The 17,095-nt window shown below is 41.2% G+C and overlaps 2 protein-coding genes across 2 annotated transcripts in view; both read left to right on the top strand.

The window, feature by feature from the left end:
• cubn (cubilin (intrinsic factor-cobalamin receptor)) overlaps window positions 1-489 on the top strand; it is an 83,365-nt gene extending 82,876 nt beyond the window's left edge. Inside the window, exon 67 of the mRNA XM_085362601.1 lies at window positions 382-489. Coding sequence (XP_085218727.1) covers window positions 382-489 — 108 coding nt within the window. The remainder of the gene's footprint in view (window positions 1-381) is intronic.
• A 3,916-nt stretch (window positions 490-4,405) lies between these two features.
• The window catches only part of lama1 (laminin, alpha 1), a 33,505-nt gene continuing 20,815 nt past the window's right edge, over window positions 4,406-17,095 (top strand). The window contains exons 1-28 of the mRNA XM_085361902.1: window positions 4,406-4,460; window positions 6,510-6,680; window positions 6,887-6,999; window positions 7,894-7,945; window positions 8,061-8,251; window positions 8,402-8,581; window positions 8,666-8,755; window positions 8,858-8,975; window positions 9,053-9,231; window positions 9,441-9,534; window positions 9,652-9,809; window positions 9,894-10,034; window positions 10,124-10,282; window positions 10,367-10,468; window positions 10,639-10,853; window positions 11,064-11,175; window positions 11,648-11,758; window positions 11,893-12,020; window positions 12,098-12,184; window positions 12,261-12,472; window positions 14,193-14,299; window positions 14,390-14,570; window positions 14,652-14,788; window positions 14,870-15,103; window positions 15,441-15,584; window positions 15,682-15,867; window positions 16,123-16,308; window positions 16,400-16,527. Coding sequence (XP_085218028.1) covers window positions 4,406-4,460; window positions 6,510-6,680; window positions 6,887-6,999; window positions 7,894-7,945; window positions 8,061-8,251; window positions 8,402-8,581; window positions 8,666-8,755; window positions 8,858-8,975; window positions 9,053-9,231; window positions 9,441-9,534; window positions 9,652-9,809; window positions 9,894-10,034; window positions 10,124-10,282; window positions 10,367-10,468; window positions 10,639-10,853; window positions 11,064-11,175; window positions 11,648-11,758; window positions 11,893-12,020; window positions 12,098-12,184; window positions 12,261-12,472; window positions 14,193-14,299; window positions 14,390-14,570; window positions 14,652-14,788; window positions 14,870-15,103; window positions 15,441-15,584; window positions 15,682-15,867; window positions 16,123-16,308; window positions 16,400-16,527 — 3,971 coding nt within the window. The remainder of the gene's footprint in view (window positions 4,461-6,509; window positions 6,681-6,886; window positions 7,000-7,893; window positions 7,946-8,060; window positions 8,252-8,401; window positions 8,582-8,665; window positions 8,756-8,857; window positions 8,976-9,052; window positions 9,232-9,440; window positions 9,535-9,651; window positions 9,810-9,893; window positions 10,035-10,123; window positions 10,283-10,366; window positions 10,469-10,638; window positions 10,854-11,063; window positions 11,176-11,647; window positions 11,759-11,892; window positions 12,021-12,097; window positions 12,185-12,260; window positions 12,473-14,192; window positions 14,300-14,389; window positions 14,571-14,651; window positions 14,789-14,869; window positions 15,104-15,440; window positions 15,585-15,681; window positions 15,868-16,122; window positions 16,309-16,399; window positions 16,528-17,095) is intronic.

The raw sequence follows: 17,095 nt of genomic DNA, 5'->3' as shown, positions 1-17,095 counted from the left end.
TGGTTTTGCTAGTTACAGTCATTGTGCAGGTGTACTGTTTATAAAATTACAATAACAAAAAGTTCAGATTGAGTGTGCAGTATAAGGTAACTAGTGTACTTATTTACCTATTCACTTTGCAATAGATTATGGTGTCATGCAAAAATAATATATAATTAGAATTTTTTCTTCAGTATTTAGAGTTGTATTGTGTTCATTTCCATATAGATATAATGTTTTCTTTGAATTCTTTGTCAGAATAAAGCACAGACATTGTACTTTGGTAACTATGATTGGTAATGTGTTTTTTTTTTCCTGTTTCTTAGCTATTTAGAGTGAGTCACTGTTGATAGTTTCAGTATAAAAATGTAAGTTTCTCCTATTTCTGTGTTGTTTGTTCAGGAAACCAACATTGCTCCATTCACAGCCACTGCCCACCAAGTCTATGTTGTTTTCCAAGGCCAGTACTCCACCCTACCTTCAGGATTCAGACTCACCTGGACCAGCTGAGAGGATGCTCTCTTTCTTCATCTCTGTCTCTCTCCCTCACACACACACCATTACTAAAGCTATGTCATAATGCCGTGTTATAATAAATATATAATTCAAGAAATGCAACAGTGTGCTCAGTCATTTTTATATCAGGTGCTGCTTGTAAAGCAGAATGCTGCTGCATCAACCTCACTCACCTGCTGATGAGTTAGATGTCACAAACCACACTTATTTTTTGACATGGTGACAAATAAAGGTGTCAATCAAATCAACATGCTTTAAACATTAATAATGACAGCTTTGCGTATTATATTTGTTTTATTGGTTCTCATATTTTAGCAGTGATAAAGATGTTTGTCTAGATGTTTATTGGAAAACTTAAGACAGGCCTGTGCATGTGCCCCTTTGAGAAGAGGGATCTTGCAAGCACGTCAACATTTCAGTCCATAATGGCACAGTTTTGGGCTGATCTCATGATCATCATTACCCTGTGAGGCAAGGTCTTGCACAGATCTCCAGACAAATTGTCATGGTTTGCTGTGTGGCCGGCAGGATGTAGGACCCAAAAGCAAGACTCATGGAAGGCAGCTTTATTTTGACTGTAAATGGTTCTTCCTACAGAAAACAAAACCTGAAAGCGAGGAGCTAGTAATTCGAACTAAACTACTAAATACTGAGGGCTAAAATACACAGCATAACAAGAGGATGGGGAAACACAGCTGGGACTAAAACTCAAAACACTGAACACAGGACAGGGACTATCAAAGTAAAACAGGAAACACATGGCAGGCACAGAGGAACGGAGCACAGGGACAGGAGTGACATGAGACATAACTGACTGGGGAACAAGAAAATAAACATGAAGGCAGAACTAAACCTACACTAAACATGAGGGGCACAGGAACACGACCCAAGAACTAGAATTCAAGGAATACTAGAAAACTTAGGGAGCTAAAAGTAACAGTGATGAACCATGATGAAATCAACACTTGGTCACCAACGCAGGGCCGTGACACAAATGGTCATTCTACATTTCTTTTATTTCTGAATAATCGTACTAACAGTGGTCATTTTCTCACCAAGCTTCTTGTTGAATGTCTGGTAGCTTTTACAGCTTTGTGCAGGTCCCCAGTCTTGTCGCTCATGACCAGAAGAGGTTGGAATGGAACAAATTGTTTCTATGGATAGATGCTTTCTACACATAACGAGTTGAGATCAGGAGTGTCTGCAACTGATTGATTGACTGACTGATTATAATGTAAGTGCCTGATGGGCACACAACCAATCTGTTGGAGCCAGAATTCTGGCTGGACTGCAGGGGATCGAATAGTTATACTTAATGACACACAAATTGATTTATAACTTTTATGTAATGTGTGTCGTCTCTCTCCATTAAAATGAAACTACCACAAAACTAGAGGCTTTTGTTTTGTTTTTGTAAGTGACCAAACTTAAAAATTCAGCATGGGATCAAATAATTAGCAAACTGTATGTTTAGCAAGATGAAGTAGTTTGTTGCTAGTTTTAGTAAAGGAACAATGGTACTATTACTAGGCCCTTTTTTTCTTAGGTCAGGAAGGAGCACAGAAGGGTAAAGTTGTTCATGCAACGAGCATACAAGATGCAGCACAAAAACCGTGAAACTGTCAGTTTGCTTTAAAGTGGTCAATTTTGTTTTGTTAGGCAGTGGAAGAACTGGATTTGTTTTTTCTTTTTTAGTTACAAGGTTAAAATATGTCAAGAAGGCAGGTTAACATTAATCCTATAATACATAGTTTTAACGGCATCCACTTCACTGTTATATAAAAACTAATGTAAATCAATGCATAGCTTTACTACTAGCTCTGTCTTTTTATTCACAAATTTTAATTGCCTTCTAGCACTTTCCAAAGTCTACACGAATCACGTTATAATCTGCCCCATGCTGAGCCACGACTGATGCAACACTCACTACCTAAGGGCAGTGTCATGACTCAGACGAGAGCAGACATCCAGACATCTGAGCTATCACAGACTCATCATTTTAGAGTTAATCATATGTTACACAGCTCTGTTAAAGCTCATTCAAAGATTGATAAACAGGAAAACACCTCAAAAATCATACTACTGTGAAAAACCTTTTTACATATATTTACATCATATACTAAAGATAAAGTGAAATGTTTCACTTTGAAATTGTTTTTAATGAATTAATTTACATTTTAATGATAATGGGTTATAGTTCGTGAAAATCAGAACTGCTGCATCTCAAGTTATTTCCCAAACTTCATAGACTTGGGGTTATGGTTGGGCCTCTTGTCGGCAGTCCCATTTCAGTGGTCCTAACACATTCATCAGCAGAGTCAAAGGCCAGCAAAATTTTATACAAATAAACCATAAAAAAAACTAAGCTTGACAGGTTGTGAACTGTTGTGAAAGATAAATATCTACTATTATTATATATTACCTATGTATTATCGGCAGGCACCAAAAAAGTAATAACCAGATGATGGTTGTGTGTGAAACAGAAATTGTAGAGGAAATATAAATAGTAAAAACACAAATGGTATAAATGGGAAATATATGTGTGTTTTGCTCACCTGTAACATTCTCAGAATTACAGAAGTGAAAAGCAATTAAACTGGTGAAACAAAAGCCTGAATGATATAGTTGTACCCCCTGATAGATGGTACAGTCTGCCTGTCTAGCAATGAAGACAATGCTTTAGAGCTTCTGCAACGAAGGGGGGCAGTTAAAGGAACAGGCTGCTGTTTTAATGCAATTTAACCTTTTCCTCCTTTCAGTTTAAACTAGGAAACGTAAAACTCATTCTTCTCCTCTGCTCTTTACACTGTAATAATTCTTCTCATGTTTTACTTTTAATCCAGAGCTCTTGGACCTACAGATTCAGTGGCAGTCACTGATAGGTGTAAATGACCTGAGGGCTGAAGCAGCTTTTTGTCTTATCTTGGTAACTTCAGGGTTAACCCGGGGTTCACGTCTTATTAGGGTATAATTTATGCTGCAAACCTTATCTGCTCCAGAGCGGGTTAGACTAAAGATCAGCAGGTTTGAAATCACTGTCTACTGACCAATCAGTTCCCTAGAATATAGCGGCAGCATTCCTTGGACCTCTGTGTCCAGAGGGCCTAAAGTTTTCCAGTAGCATCATCGTTGCATTTCCCGGATGATCAGTGACAGATAGGAATTCTTAGAAACAACTTTATCATCAAACTTTTTATTTTATTGTTGTATCAACTTTAATATGCTTCAAACTATTAAACACCACCAAGGCTGCACCTGAGAAAAAAAATTGTCTTTTAATTTATTAAAACATTCTCATTTATAGTCTGTCAGATTCTCTGTGTCTTAATGGTAGGGCTATGACTTTGTTAAGTGTGTTAACTTATATAGTTGGCCAATGTGCTATTATTGTAGCTGCCCTTTTACAGTCTCATGACCTAAGTGCACATTGATACTAAACTGCATGATTTTCATCTCACATCAGTGATTTTTTGAAGAAGCTTTGTTGCTTTGATTCTGTTTAATTTATGGAACGGAAATGAAATCCTGCAGGACCCAGTAAACAACAACATCTTGTAAACAACTGCCAAAATTAAATACAAAATAAATGAAGCAAAGAGTGTTTACAGTTTCTCCTTTATTGTTTACATTAATGCTTAAAAAAGTGTACAAAAAAAAGGCCCTTACCACCCTCCCCCAAAGATCAAATGGTACATCCCCCCCACCCCATACAAGCCCTTTTGGGCTGAATGAATGAGAAAGGGGTTAGGGGGAGGGGTAGTGTGAGTTGGAGTCACTGTGGTGTTCAGGCACTCTGCAGCAAGCATTCCTATGAGCCACATTGATTCTACCAGTTAATTCTAGTTCTGCTGCATGGAGCAAACACTCGCGAAATAACAGCGACACTCAGATTTGACTCAAGGGTGTGAGGATGAAAGTGCTGCTGCTTTTGTTGTTGATGGGGCAAGCCACCGCTCAGCACAGAGGTGAGACACCTTTTTAAAAAGTTTGCTGAGTTCTAACAGCTGCTTTGAATTCTTATTCTCAAGTAACTTCACAGATTCAAAAAATCTCAGAGAGGAACACTGAAAAAGTTTTTATTTTCAGGGTTACACATCTGTTTAAGCACTGTTGAACCCATCGCAGCTCTGCAGCCTGATCAGTGGGATTAGAGCTGGCTCTAATGTCGATGATTTAAGCAGAATGTACTTTTATTCTTGTTTCCCAAAGTAGTTTGACTGTAGTATTCTGCTATAGTTTAAAGTATGTTTCCCTTTCAGCTGTGTGTGTGTTACTGTTATAACAAATCACATGTGCATCTTTGAGTCCTTGAGTCTTCATCGCTGTGGGTATTTTGAATAGTGTAATGTAGTGAACATGCTACTGTTATCTTTGTTTTGTCTTCGGTCAGGGTCAGTTTGTTCTGATTTAAGGAACATTTATGCACCCTGACCTCTTTCTGTAAAAGTTTCAGTCAGCAGACTCGAGACAAATAACTTTGGGATTAAGCTCCACTTTTCCATCAGAGGTCAAATATCTGGAAATCTGATCTGGATTAAAGCTTGAGTACCTGTGATGTTATCTTTATCATCATATTCATCACCCCGAATCTGTTCAGGCATGCACTTTTACTTCTCTTCTCACTGGCTCATGAATGAATCAGTGGAACAGTGTGTGTGTGTGTGTGTGTGTGTGTGTGTGTGTGTGTGTGTGTGTGTGTGTGTGTGTGTGTGTGTGTGTGTGTGTGTCTGACAAAAGACAAGGAGAGGGAGAGAGATCAAGAATTAGTGTTTACAGTCACACTCTTCTCTCCTTCATCGCTCCCCAGAGATCACCACCCCCAAACACACACAACACAACACATATAGACAAATCTCTACAACCTAAATACCTCTTTGTGTGTGTGTGTGTGTGTGTGTGTGTGTGTGTGTGTGTGTGTGTGTGTGTGTGTGTGTGTGTGTGTGTGTGTGTGTGTGTGTGTGTTGGGGGAAGGGTGACAGGTCATCCTGAACCTAAAATGGCTGACTTAACACATCCCAACACACAAACAGTCAGATGTAATGTTTTGTATGTAAAATATATAAACTAAGTACAGAGCAACATTTCACTGCAAGGTACCAGCAGCACCAGCATTATAGCATAATAATAGTGACAAAGCATCACACACAGTGGACTCGTATAGATCGCATATTTTATTAACCCCTCCACTGTTGTTCGATTCTCTCTCGCCTTAAATAATTTGCTCCAATCAGACTTTGGTTCCACGTATTTGAACCCTGAGGATATAACATCTGTATTCCTCGCTACCTATGTGAACATTCTCAATTTAAAAAATGCTTATATATATATATATGTATATATATATGTATATATATATATACATATATATATACATATATATATATATGTGTGTGTATATACTAAAAGATATTGAAGAATGAGTCACTCAGAAAAGAAACAGATCAACCTTTGACCTCTGACCCAGATTGATTTTCAAAAAACAAACACATGTTGGTTCATGTGTTTGTTTTGTTCAATACTAAAAACCTATGCACACTGTTTCAGAGTCCCATGGTTCTTAAATTCAGATTTTTAACCAACACAGTGAGAATCTCAGTGGGAAACTGCAGCTGAGTCAATAGACTGTGTGTGTCTGTGTGATTGGTGAGGTGGTAGGCTGTGGGGGTAGATGGGTTTCAGTAGTGTCTGAGAGACTTTACTTGTTTATGGCTCTAATATATTTAGGCTTTGAGGCCTGGAGATGTAATCACTGAGTATCCATTGAGACTGCTCACCTAAAGATGCAAATATTCTGCTCTTATGTGAGGAGGTTTCAAAATAAAGGTTATAGAGTAAACATTCAGAATTGTCTTTTTATTACAAAAACAAGTCAGATCTCACAAGAGTAACACCGAGGTTTTAGACAGTGACTCATCTGAGAGCATACCTGTAAAAAGACCTGAACTAATCTATTCATTCACTCATCAGATCACTAATGTCTCCCCTTATATCATTCTAATGTAACTGTACTACAGGTCTGTTTCCTGCCATATTGAATCTGGCCAGTAATGCAGTAATCAGCAGTAATGCAACATGTGGAGACCCAGAACCTGAAGTCTACTGCAAGCTGGTGGAGCACGTTCCAGGACGGAGGATAAAGAACCCACACTGTCTCAAATGTGATGCCAACTCCGTTCTGTCCAGAGGTACGAGACAAGACTCCAGATTCTTCTTTACATCAAAGATCCAGTTTGCTTTAATCCAGAACCAGAATCACACAGATCACTTCAAATTATCCAAATGAATTCACATTTTACCTTCAAATTAAACATTTTGCAGCATCAGTAAAGTACCATTTGCACTTAGCTATGAAATTCCAGTGCACTACTACAGTAGTCATCTCTGTGTGCAGAACGTCATCCAATCACAAATGCTATTGATGGAACCAATCGGTGGTGGCAAAGTCCAAGTATCAAGAATGGACAACAGTTTCACTGGATTACCATCACACTGGATTTGAAACAGGTAACACAAACACAAGTAAGACCCACACAGACTAAAACATAAAGAATGATCACAGATAAAAATGCAACCATTAGAGGAAAAATTTCAAGTACAGCAACTCTAATATCTACTGATATTTACTTAGACTCCTTCTGTCCAATCAATCTTTCCGAGTTAACTTCAATAATGTATTCTTCTAAACAATCAGTGTGCCGTTGAGACCCCATTAATTAATACCTCAGTTTTAAATATGATTAATATTATTATTAACGAGCTCCATACAAAGGGGTTTAAGGTGTCAGTAATTAAAGCATTACTTAAAAAGCTATCGCTTAATTCACCAACTATAGACCAATTTATGACCTTTCTTTACTCAAACAGTTGACTCGTCATCATCAGTGTAAGCCATGCACACTTGACATGTTCCTTCAGGATTTTCTGGTAGAAAGCAAAATGTGTTCTTCCATCAATTAGGGCGAGTCGTACAGGTGTTGGAGGGAGGGAGCTTTGGATAGCTTTATATGGCTTTAACAGCTGCATTTTGTATTTACTTTATGGCATCATCTTCTCTTTCCCTTTACTCCTAACTGGTTGTGGCTGGTGGCTGCCCCTCCCTGAGCCTGGTTCTTCCTGTGAACAGGGAGTTTTTCCTTCCTACTGTCACCAAGTGCATGCTTATAGGGGTTTTTCTTTCTTTCTAATATTCACCTTGTAAAATAAAGCACCTAAAGGCAACTGTTGATGTCAAATGGTGCTTTATGAATAAAATGTGAAAAATGAAAGTTTTGTTTTTCTTTTCATGACCAGAGGGGACAATAAAAGCACAGAGGAACACATTAACCAGATGAACAGTGCCAGTATCCTCTGTTCTTTACTCAAAGTCTTTGAGTAACTTTGAACTTTTGTGCTGTCCAGGTTTTTCAGATCGCGTACATCATTATCAAGGCTGCTAATTCTCCTCGAGCAGGTGAGACTGGCCCATGTACTGCCTGTTTATCTGCCTTTGTACCTCAGACACAATCACAGAGTAAATATTTAAGACATCGTTCCATGTTTGCTATTCTGATCTGTCTGTTTCTCAGGTAATTGGATCCTTGAGCGGTCTCTGGATGGAGTTTCCTTTGAGCCCTGGCAATTTTATGCCATCAGTGACTCTGAGTGTTTATATCGCTACAACATCACACCACGAGTGGGACCACCAACCTATAAGAGTGATACAGAGGTCATCTGTACATCTTATTATTCCAGATTAAACCCACTAGAGCATGGAGAGGTGATGCTTGCACTTGCTATGCTCATGTTATCTGTCTCAAATCAAATCACTTTTTTATTGTCACATCACATGTGCAGGTCTCCCTTTCTGTTTAGCGTCTGTCCATCTTTGACCTTTCTTCTTTTCCTTGTGCCTCTTTCTGTCTCTCAGATCCATACCTCCCTAATTAATGGCCGACCTGGAGCCGATGATTTAACCTCAGATCTGCTGAATTTTACGTCGGCGCGTTACATCAGACTGAGACTTCAGCGAATCCGAACACTGAATGCCGACCTGATGACCCTGAGTGCTCGCGATCCTCGAGATATTGACCCTATTGTCACTCGGAGGGTGAGATAAGCTGCAAAAAGTTGATCTTTGACCAATAAACTGACTTGTACTTTCTGATACCTTTTGTGTTACCGTGTTTCTCAGTATTATTATTCCATCAAAGACATCTCTGTGGGTGGGATGTGTATCTGCTATGGACATGCTCAGAGCTGCCCACTTGACCCTGTTAGCAAGGTAACGGCAAACGCCCGAGCATCTGTATATTGGAACATATGTAAAGTGTTTCACCAGGTGAAATATATGTGTGTGTGTGTGTGTGTGTGTGTGTGAGTACAGAAGCTTCATTGTGTATGTGAGCACAATACTTGTGGAGAAAGCTGTAACGAATGCTGCCCAGGTTACCATCAGCAGCCATGGCAACCAGGGACCATCTCCGATGGAAACACGTGTGAAAGTAAGAAACACCCTTAAACACACTGAGTACCATTTCTTTGTGTGCTATTTGTTAACCTGTCTCTGTTTGTCTCTCAGAATGTAACTGTCACAATAAAGCAGACGACTGTTACTACAATCAAACCATCTCTGAACTCTCTTTGAGTTTAAACACTCACGGTGTTCGTCAGGGAGGTGGAGTTTGTTTTAACTGTCAGCAAAACACAGCTGGCATCAACTGTGAGACCTGCAAAGATGGATACTTCAGACCTGCTGAGGTACTGACACAATATTACAAACTGGCTAAGGTTATTGACATAATGCAGCAATTTATACCACAGAGTTGCTAAAGTATTGACACAAGTAAAACTATATCTGGAGATCCTGACTCAGAATGTCTCTCTGCATGATCTGTATGTGTGTGTGTGTGTGTGTGTGTGTGTGTGTGTGTGTGTGTGTGTGTGTGTGTGTGTGTGTGTGTGTGTAGGTTTCTCCATATTCTGACTTTCCATGTGTTGAATGTAAATGTGATCTGAGAGGCTCAAAGTCTTCAGTCTGCGCCAGAGACAACACACAGCCAGGTTAGTATATTTTTATTATTAGTAGTAGCGGTAGTATTGTTGTTCTGCAGCAGTTTTTTGCAGTATAACTATATTTCTTGGATGTGTGTGTGTGTGTGTGTGTGTGTGTACGTTTAGGTTTGCTTGCAGGTCAGTGCATGTGTAAGGAGGGGTTTGCAGGTCAACAGTGTGACCGTTGTGCGTTTGGATACAGAGATTTTCCTCAGTGTTTTCGCTGTGAGTGTAGCCTGTCAGGCAGCATCAACACTGACCCATGCAGCCCCTGCATCTGCAAGGTAAACACCACCTGCTCTTCAATATCTGACCTGCTTTCTGGTGTTTCACCTGGTCCCTAACCTTACCTGTTCTCTCATCCTCAGGAGAATGTGATGGGAGCTCACTGTGATCTGTGCAAGCCAGGTTTTTTTAACCTCCAGGAGAGCAATCCTCTCGGATGTACCAGCTGCTTCTGCTTTGGTGTGTCTGATGTCTGCGAGAGCTCTGGCTTGTCCATAGGGCAGGTAAAAAATACCTGTGTTCAGGTAACAGCACCATATTGCATGCCTACATCATGAAGAACCTCTAATTATGTTGGGGTTGTTTTTTTCAGGTGGTTACTGCAGAAGCTTTGCTCTTCCCCTCTGAAACAATCACCACCACCCCTGTACTTCACAGCAATGAGATACCCATTCATAGCAACATTTCCTCTGGTGCCACCCACCAACAAATGCTGTGGTGGGCGGCACCCCAAAGTTTCCTTGGTAACAAGGTAAGCTACCATTTCCATATTTGCTCATTATGCCAAACACATGCCAGTCTCTTCATCTACTTTCTGACTTCTCTCTGTCTGTAGCTGTTGTCTTATGGAGGTTTCCTGAACTACTTTGTGGTTTATGATGCTCCACTTGACTTTGAAAACCCCACCCTGTCCGCCCACTGTGACATCATTATCAAGGTGAGAACAAACATGTGATTAGATCACTATTTTGATTTCTCTAGATTGGTATGTTGTGTTGTTATCAGACACCATCTACATTTTCACAGTGCATGTTTTATATTGAAAATGTAGCAGTGGTCTCTTGAAGGGCTTCAACATCCAGACTGAAGAAACTCTCTCATTCTCAGGGTAATGGTTTGGCTCTTCGTCTTTCACGTCTTCTCCCACTATCCCTCTCTACACTGGCTGAGCAATTGGTTAACGTGCCAATGGTCTGGCAGCAATTTGCGTATGACCAAACAGGCAGGCATGTTACCCGAGATGACCTGCTATTGGTTCTTGCCGATGTGACGTCACTGGTTGTCAGAGTTTACCTGAATACCTCCGCCACCGGAACGATACGGTGAGGAAAAGTAAATGATAACATATGGTCAAATCACTTATCTAAGGCTGAGTTGGAGATTAAAAAGACTCAGATAGCAAGGCTGAGATTCACTTAACCTGAAGCTTGAGTCATACCGAGTCATCTCCCCAGCACAATTCTGCAGGAGGAGCCCAACATCAGTATGAACACTGCTGAAGATGGAATATTGACTGTCTCTGTCTATCACAGCCTCAGCTCCGTCTCTCTGGACATCGGTGACGCTAGCTCGCATTCTGAGGTTCAAGCACTTGCTGTGGAGAGATGTGAATGCCCGTGGGGTTACAGTGGCACTTCCTGTGAGGTAATTTATTTAAGACTGAAACTATTTTTCATAATTTTGGATGCTATTGAAATGCAGACTTTCAACATTCAAGGGACAGAGTTAAAAAAAAATAAAAATAGTATCTTACCACAGAGGAGTTTGCACTATTTTAGACTCAGCCCCTTAAATGAAATTCTCAATTCAAGGACAGGTGAGGGCTATGTTTTTATTGTTTGCTAATCAGTTAAGCCCAGAATAAGTTTGAAGTGCAGCAGCTGGGTAGTGTAGTGGTAAGACTACAGTTCCCACCGGCATCCAATAAGGGTCGTGGCTAGACCCCCCATGCTAAAACCAAGCCCTGGAATGGCGCGGCTACGTCTGCAGCCTATGCGCAGCTGGGACACAAGCATTTCATTACATGTTGTACTGTGTATGTGACAAAGTGAAATTGGAGTGCATCCTTAGTAATATCAGTTCAATACCTAATTGTTTGTGCATTTTTGTGTTTTAGTCGTGCCTACCAGGTTTCTACAGAGTGGGTGGAATCTTGTTTGGAGGAAACTGTATGCAGTGTGAATGCAATGATCATGCCGCTGAGTGTGACATCAATGGAGTTTGTGTGGTGAGTCACGTCACAATCAGAACAATCAGAAACAGTTTTCTCACCTGCTGTTCTGACACATGGTTCATTCCCTGTCCACTGTGTGGTCATCTCTCTCTGACCTTTTACTGATTCGTCCGTCTAACTTTTCTCAGGGCTGTACCCACAACACCACGGGCCCTCATTGTGATCAGTGTCTTCTGGGTTTCTATGGTGATGCCACAGAGGGAACAACAGATGACTGCCAGTTGTGTCCATGCCCTCTAACGAAACCATCCAACAGGTTTGTCTTTGTCATTGGACCTCATTCAAACCAATTAAAGTTTATTAGTAGTATGTAAGAACACCTCTGTGCCCTAGGTTCAGTCCCACTTGTGTGTTGGATGCATCTGGACAGGTACTGTGTGACCAGTGTCAGGATGGGTACACTGGAACCAACTGTGAGAAGTAAGTATGATTGAGAAGCCGATCAACCCAATGATAAACTGATAACCCAGCATAACACATGGGTTTGTGTCTTCAGGTGTGCTAGTGGTTTCTATGGGAACCCACAGGTAGTGGGTGGGACCTGCGTTCGCTGTGAGTGTAACGGTAATGTGGACATCAGTGAGGCAGGACACTGCGATACTGTCAGCGGGGAATGCTTGCGTTGCCTCGGAAACACAGCAGGGAGACACTGCGAGTTGTGTCGGCCTGGGTACTATGGAGATGCTGTGCACACCAAAGACTGTCGGGGTGCGTTACACATATCTGCTTTGACATCAGTAATCATACACACTTAATGACTAAATGGGCCATTTTAGATACATGATTGATTTCAATTTGTTAATGTGAGTTTTTCTCACACTGAAAGGTTAGTGATCGACTTCCACTGTGACCATTCACATGGTCTGTGTGAATAGTACCCACGCAGCTATGTCTTAAACACATAAAAGTCTGGATGAGATCGAGTTTTCCACTTCTAAATTCATGAAAAAATTAATCACGCTGTCTAATGGTATACTTATTAGAGACAGCATTACCGTGGCCTCCAGTAACACTTGGGAAATTTTGGAATCATTATTGACCAGGATATGGATGTGTGTAAATAAATATAATGTTCTCTTATGCTTTCGTTCATCTTCAGTTGATCCACCACATCACATTGAGTGTTAACAGAAACTAGAAAAGAGATCATGTTTCTCCCAAATCACCTTCTAGTTACCTGCTTCTTGTTAAATCCAGAATTGAATTTAAAATCATTTTCTCACATATGCAGTCCTGATAATCAGGCCACGTTGTTTCTTAAAGACTTCATAGTACCACATTTTCCAATATCCCTGCAATAAAAGCAGCATTTTATTTTTCTTCTCAGCCCTCAACCAGTCATGGTAGATCACTCCCCGTCCCTGAGCCTGGCTCTGCCTGAGGTTTCATTCTGCTGAAAGAAGGCTCTTAAGCCTTGATTATACTCTGTCATGGACATGGACACAGTCTGTTGAGTCATTCCTGTTATACAGGCCAACGCACAGTTGTGCATTGTAATTTAAAGTCTCCATGGATTAGTCCACAGTCAAGAAAAACTGGCTGTCACACAGACCTCTGCATGGACGCTCGCACTCACCATACAGTAATGAAATTTATGTCCCTCAGACCCTAGCAGACTAGCAGGCAAGGAAAAAGCAAGACCTTTCAACCATCACAGCAAAACACTAAATATGTTAACCACAACATACATGAATAGTTTAAATAAGCATCATGGGTCATAGTGAAAAATAGGCTCTCAGTCTGGAAAGTGAAGTCAGTGTGGAAAAAACTAACACCCAGGCGCACTCAGAATTGCTTACACAGAGAAACACTCACTGCCTTTGTTTGAAATGTTGATCTTTTACAAATCCAGATTAGAGTCGACCTATGGACTCTTTGTTCTGCTATCACATGACTGTCTGTGACTATGTGTGAGTGTGTATCAGTACTTGTGATTGCATATACTACTATCTAGTGGTGACATAATCAAACTGCACTCTGTTGATGATTTATAGCAGTACATTTTTCCTTATTTTCCAGACTTTGAAAAGAGTTGAGATTCACAGTCATTCTCGTCTGCACAACTGTTTTAAATCAAACTTGAATTTCCAGATACAAAAATGTAGCAAAATTCAGTTTTATTTAATTAGCATTTCTCAAGGAATTGCAGCACCGTTACCTTTGTGGTAGAGAGGAAGAACTCCCCTATAAGGAGAACCATACACAGGGCTGCTGCAAATAGTTGAGAGTGAGGGGAAAGAAGATGGAAGAGAAAGCACAGAGAGGAGAAAAGAATCAAAAGCACAAAAGCTCTTAGACGCTGTACTGTTTGTCAGTAAACAGCAAACAACTTTAAGAAACTGTTGTAGAGGTGGTGTCACTTGACCTGGGCTGTTAACGGGTAGGAAGTTTCACGTAATTTTTGACAGCAAGTGGGGCTTTCTTTCAGAATGTGGCTGTGATGTCAACGGGGCCCTTTCCAGTCAATGTAATGTCACAACAGGCCAGTGTATCTGCAGAGAGAATGTGACGGGACGCACCTGTGACCACTGCAAGGTGAGAGACACACATGCATGTGTGGCATACACTGTTTTTGTTTTGTGTTTGTTATTTTCATTTATACTTTGTGTAAAACTTGTTTTTCAGTCAGGATTCTATGGGCTGCAAAGTGGCCATGGCTGTATGCCATGTGGCTGCAACAAATCAGGATCTCTGTTTGAATCATGTGATAAGGAGGGGCAGTGCCAGTGTGTAGAGGGTGTGACTGGACACAAATGTGACCGCTGCAGTAGGGGTTACTATGGGTTCCATGACAAAGGCTGCATAGGTAATAAACTGTAAGCTACAAGTCTTCATGCTGATTTGTTGACATTTCTGTCTCTAATTGATTGTTACTTTCTCCTCCCAGCATGCTCCTGTGATCACACTGGTGGGAACTGTAACCCTGAGAATGGAGAGTGCATCTGCCCCGCCCACACAGAGGGAGAGACCTGCAATAAGTGTGTAAAAAATTACTGGGGCCATAACCCCACCACAGGCTGCAAGGTAACACACACACACACACACACACACACACACACACACACACACCTTGTGAGACAGGTTAACTGTGTAGTGTCTGTTTAGCCTTGCAGCTGCAGTGAAGCAGGAAGCTCTTCCCCTCATTGTGACCTGACCAATGGACAATGTCTGTGCAAAGAGGGGTTCTTTGGCAAGTCATGCGACCAGTGTGCACCTGGTTACTATGGGTACCCAGCATGCTCAGCCTGTGGCTGTGACATGGCAGGCACAGAGGAGACCTTTTGCAACGCTACCTTGGGGGTGTGTTCCTGCCAAAACACTGGAAATTGTGTGTGCAAGGTAATGTGTGAGTTGTTTTTGTTTGTTTGTATATAAGTTCTGGTTTAGAGATCTCATCAAATCAGTGATGGTCCTGCTTAAGATAATAAAAAGACCCTCATGAAATTCCATATTCCAAAATCATACACATGCAAAACAGTCTCAAAAACTGAACATGTGGGCAGATTTTCCTTCATCAGTAGCATCAAGTGCTGCACTGCTTCCTGCACAGCTTGAAATGTTTGATTGCTCTGGGAAAGTTAAACTTTGCTGTTAATCTCAAATTCTTTTTATGTTGCTCACATGTTTCTGTAGGGTATAATATGAGTTTGTCCTCTATGTGTGTGTATTTTTTCAGCCTGGGGTCTCAGGCCGGCGATGTGAAGAGTGTGTTTCTGGTTGGTTCGGACTGTCAGCTGAAAATCTAGATGGTTGTTTGCAGTGTTTCTGTTCAGGACTGAGCCAAGACTGCGAGGAACAGGGAGGACTGACCAGAGTACCAGTGAGTACATCTTTTGCATAATCATTGTAGTTTACGCATCATGACATACACAGTTAAGGCTCCAAAGAGTTCTCCCTCATGCTGTCCCTTCTCACAGGTGTACCTGGCTTACTCCTCCACTCTTCCATTCCTGTCATTGGTCAGTCAGTCAAACCTGCAGGGTACTGTATCTGGAGTGTACCGTCAGGGCAGTGAAATGCTGCTCGACACCCGTCAGCTCAACACCAGCGGGCTGACAGGCCCGCTCTACTGGAGGCTCCCCGCTCAGTTTGAAGGAAACCAGGTACTATTATCCAAATTGATGCCTGATACTGTCTCGTTGCTTCCACTGTACCTTCAGCCCAATCGGCTAACAGACAGCTGCTGTTGCCCACACTGTTTAAATATGTGCTTTGGTTGTTTAAATAGTCACAGAATGATTTAGTCTTGCAACCTTTAAATGTGTTGGTTTAGACTTTACAATTTTCACTTCATTATAGTAGTAGCGTAAACTGCTGTGTGTGCTTAGTGGTGTACTTATGTTGTTTTCACTTTCCAGCTACTATCATATGGCGGACTGCTTTCTTACACTGTCACCTTTCACGCTGAGGATGGCTCAGGACTTTCTAATCAGGAGCCTCAGGTGCTAATGAGGGGCGGGACTCTGAGGAAGCTTGCCATATACACTGACATGGTTGCTCCAAGCAATGGTGTCACGACTCAGCATGACATCAGGCTGACGGAGGTACAGCTGTACAGCAACATGTTAAAATAAAGACAGATGTTTAGAAAGAAAACCTGCTCACTGTGTGTGTGTGTGTGTGTGTGTGTTACAGCACAAGTGGAAGTATTTTAACTCCGTATCACAGAGGTCGGTGAGTCACGCTGACTTCATGTCCGTCCTCAGTAATATTGAGTACATCATCATCAAAGCGTCTTATGGTACCAGACTGCAGCAGAGCAGGTATTTGTAAACACTGTACTACACATTGTATTAAAATAACTGATTATGGTTAAAAATAAACTGTGGGCGAAATAAAATGCAGTAGTCATGTATAAGCACATGGAGAGTAAAAGGTGGGAATGTTTATAATTCGGGCTGATCAAGCCCCAAGCTCCTAACCTTAAAAGTAGATACTGTGTCTTTCCCAGTGGTGGGATAACATTTTGATCTGTAGCTAAATCAAGGAGCAGGTGGAGGTATGCGCTTAGAAAAAGGAATTAAAGTGAGTAGAAACGAGACAGAATACTTACATGTGAATGATAGGGATGCAGAGGTAAAGGTGACGATGCAAGGATTAGAGATAGTGAAGGTGGTTATGTTTAAATACCTGGAGTCACTGACAAAGCAACATACAAAGAGGCGCTGAAGAGGTGAAGAAAAGAGTGCAAGTGTTAGAGGTGATCTGTGACAGAGGGACAGCAGCAAGTGGGAAAGGGTAGTGAGACCTGCTATGATATATGATTTGGAGACGGTGGTGCTGACAAAACGACAGCCAAAGCTGGAGGTGGAGGTGGCAGAGTTAAAGATT

This window comes from Diplotaxodon limnothrissa, linkage group LG9 (genome assembly GCF_057381915.1).
Source record: "Diplotaxodon limnothrissa isolate DT_005_m linkage group LG9, D_limnothrissa_male_GT1.1, whole genome shotgun sequence".
Taxonomy (NCBI): domain Eukaryota; kingdom Metazoa; phylum Chordata; class Actinopteri; order Cichliformes; family Cichlidae; genus Diplotaxodon; species Diplotaxodon limnothrissa.
Note: the sequence above shows the minus strand (reverse complement) of the source record. Positions and strands in the feature narration are given on the sequence as shown.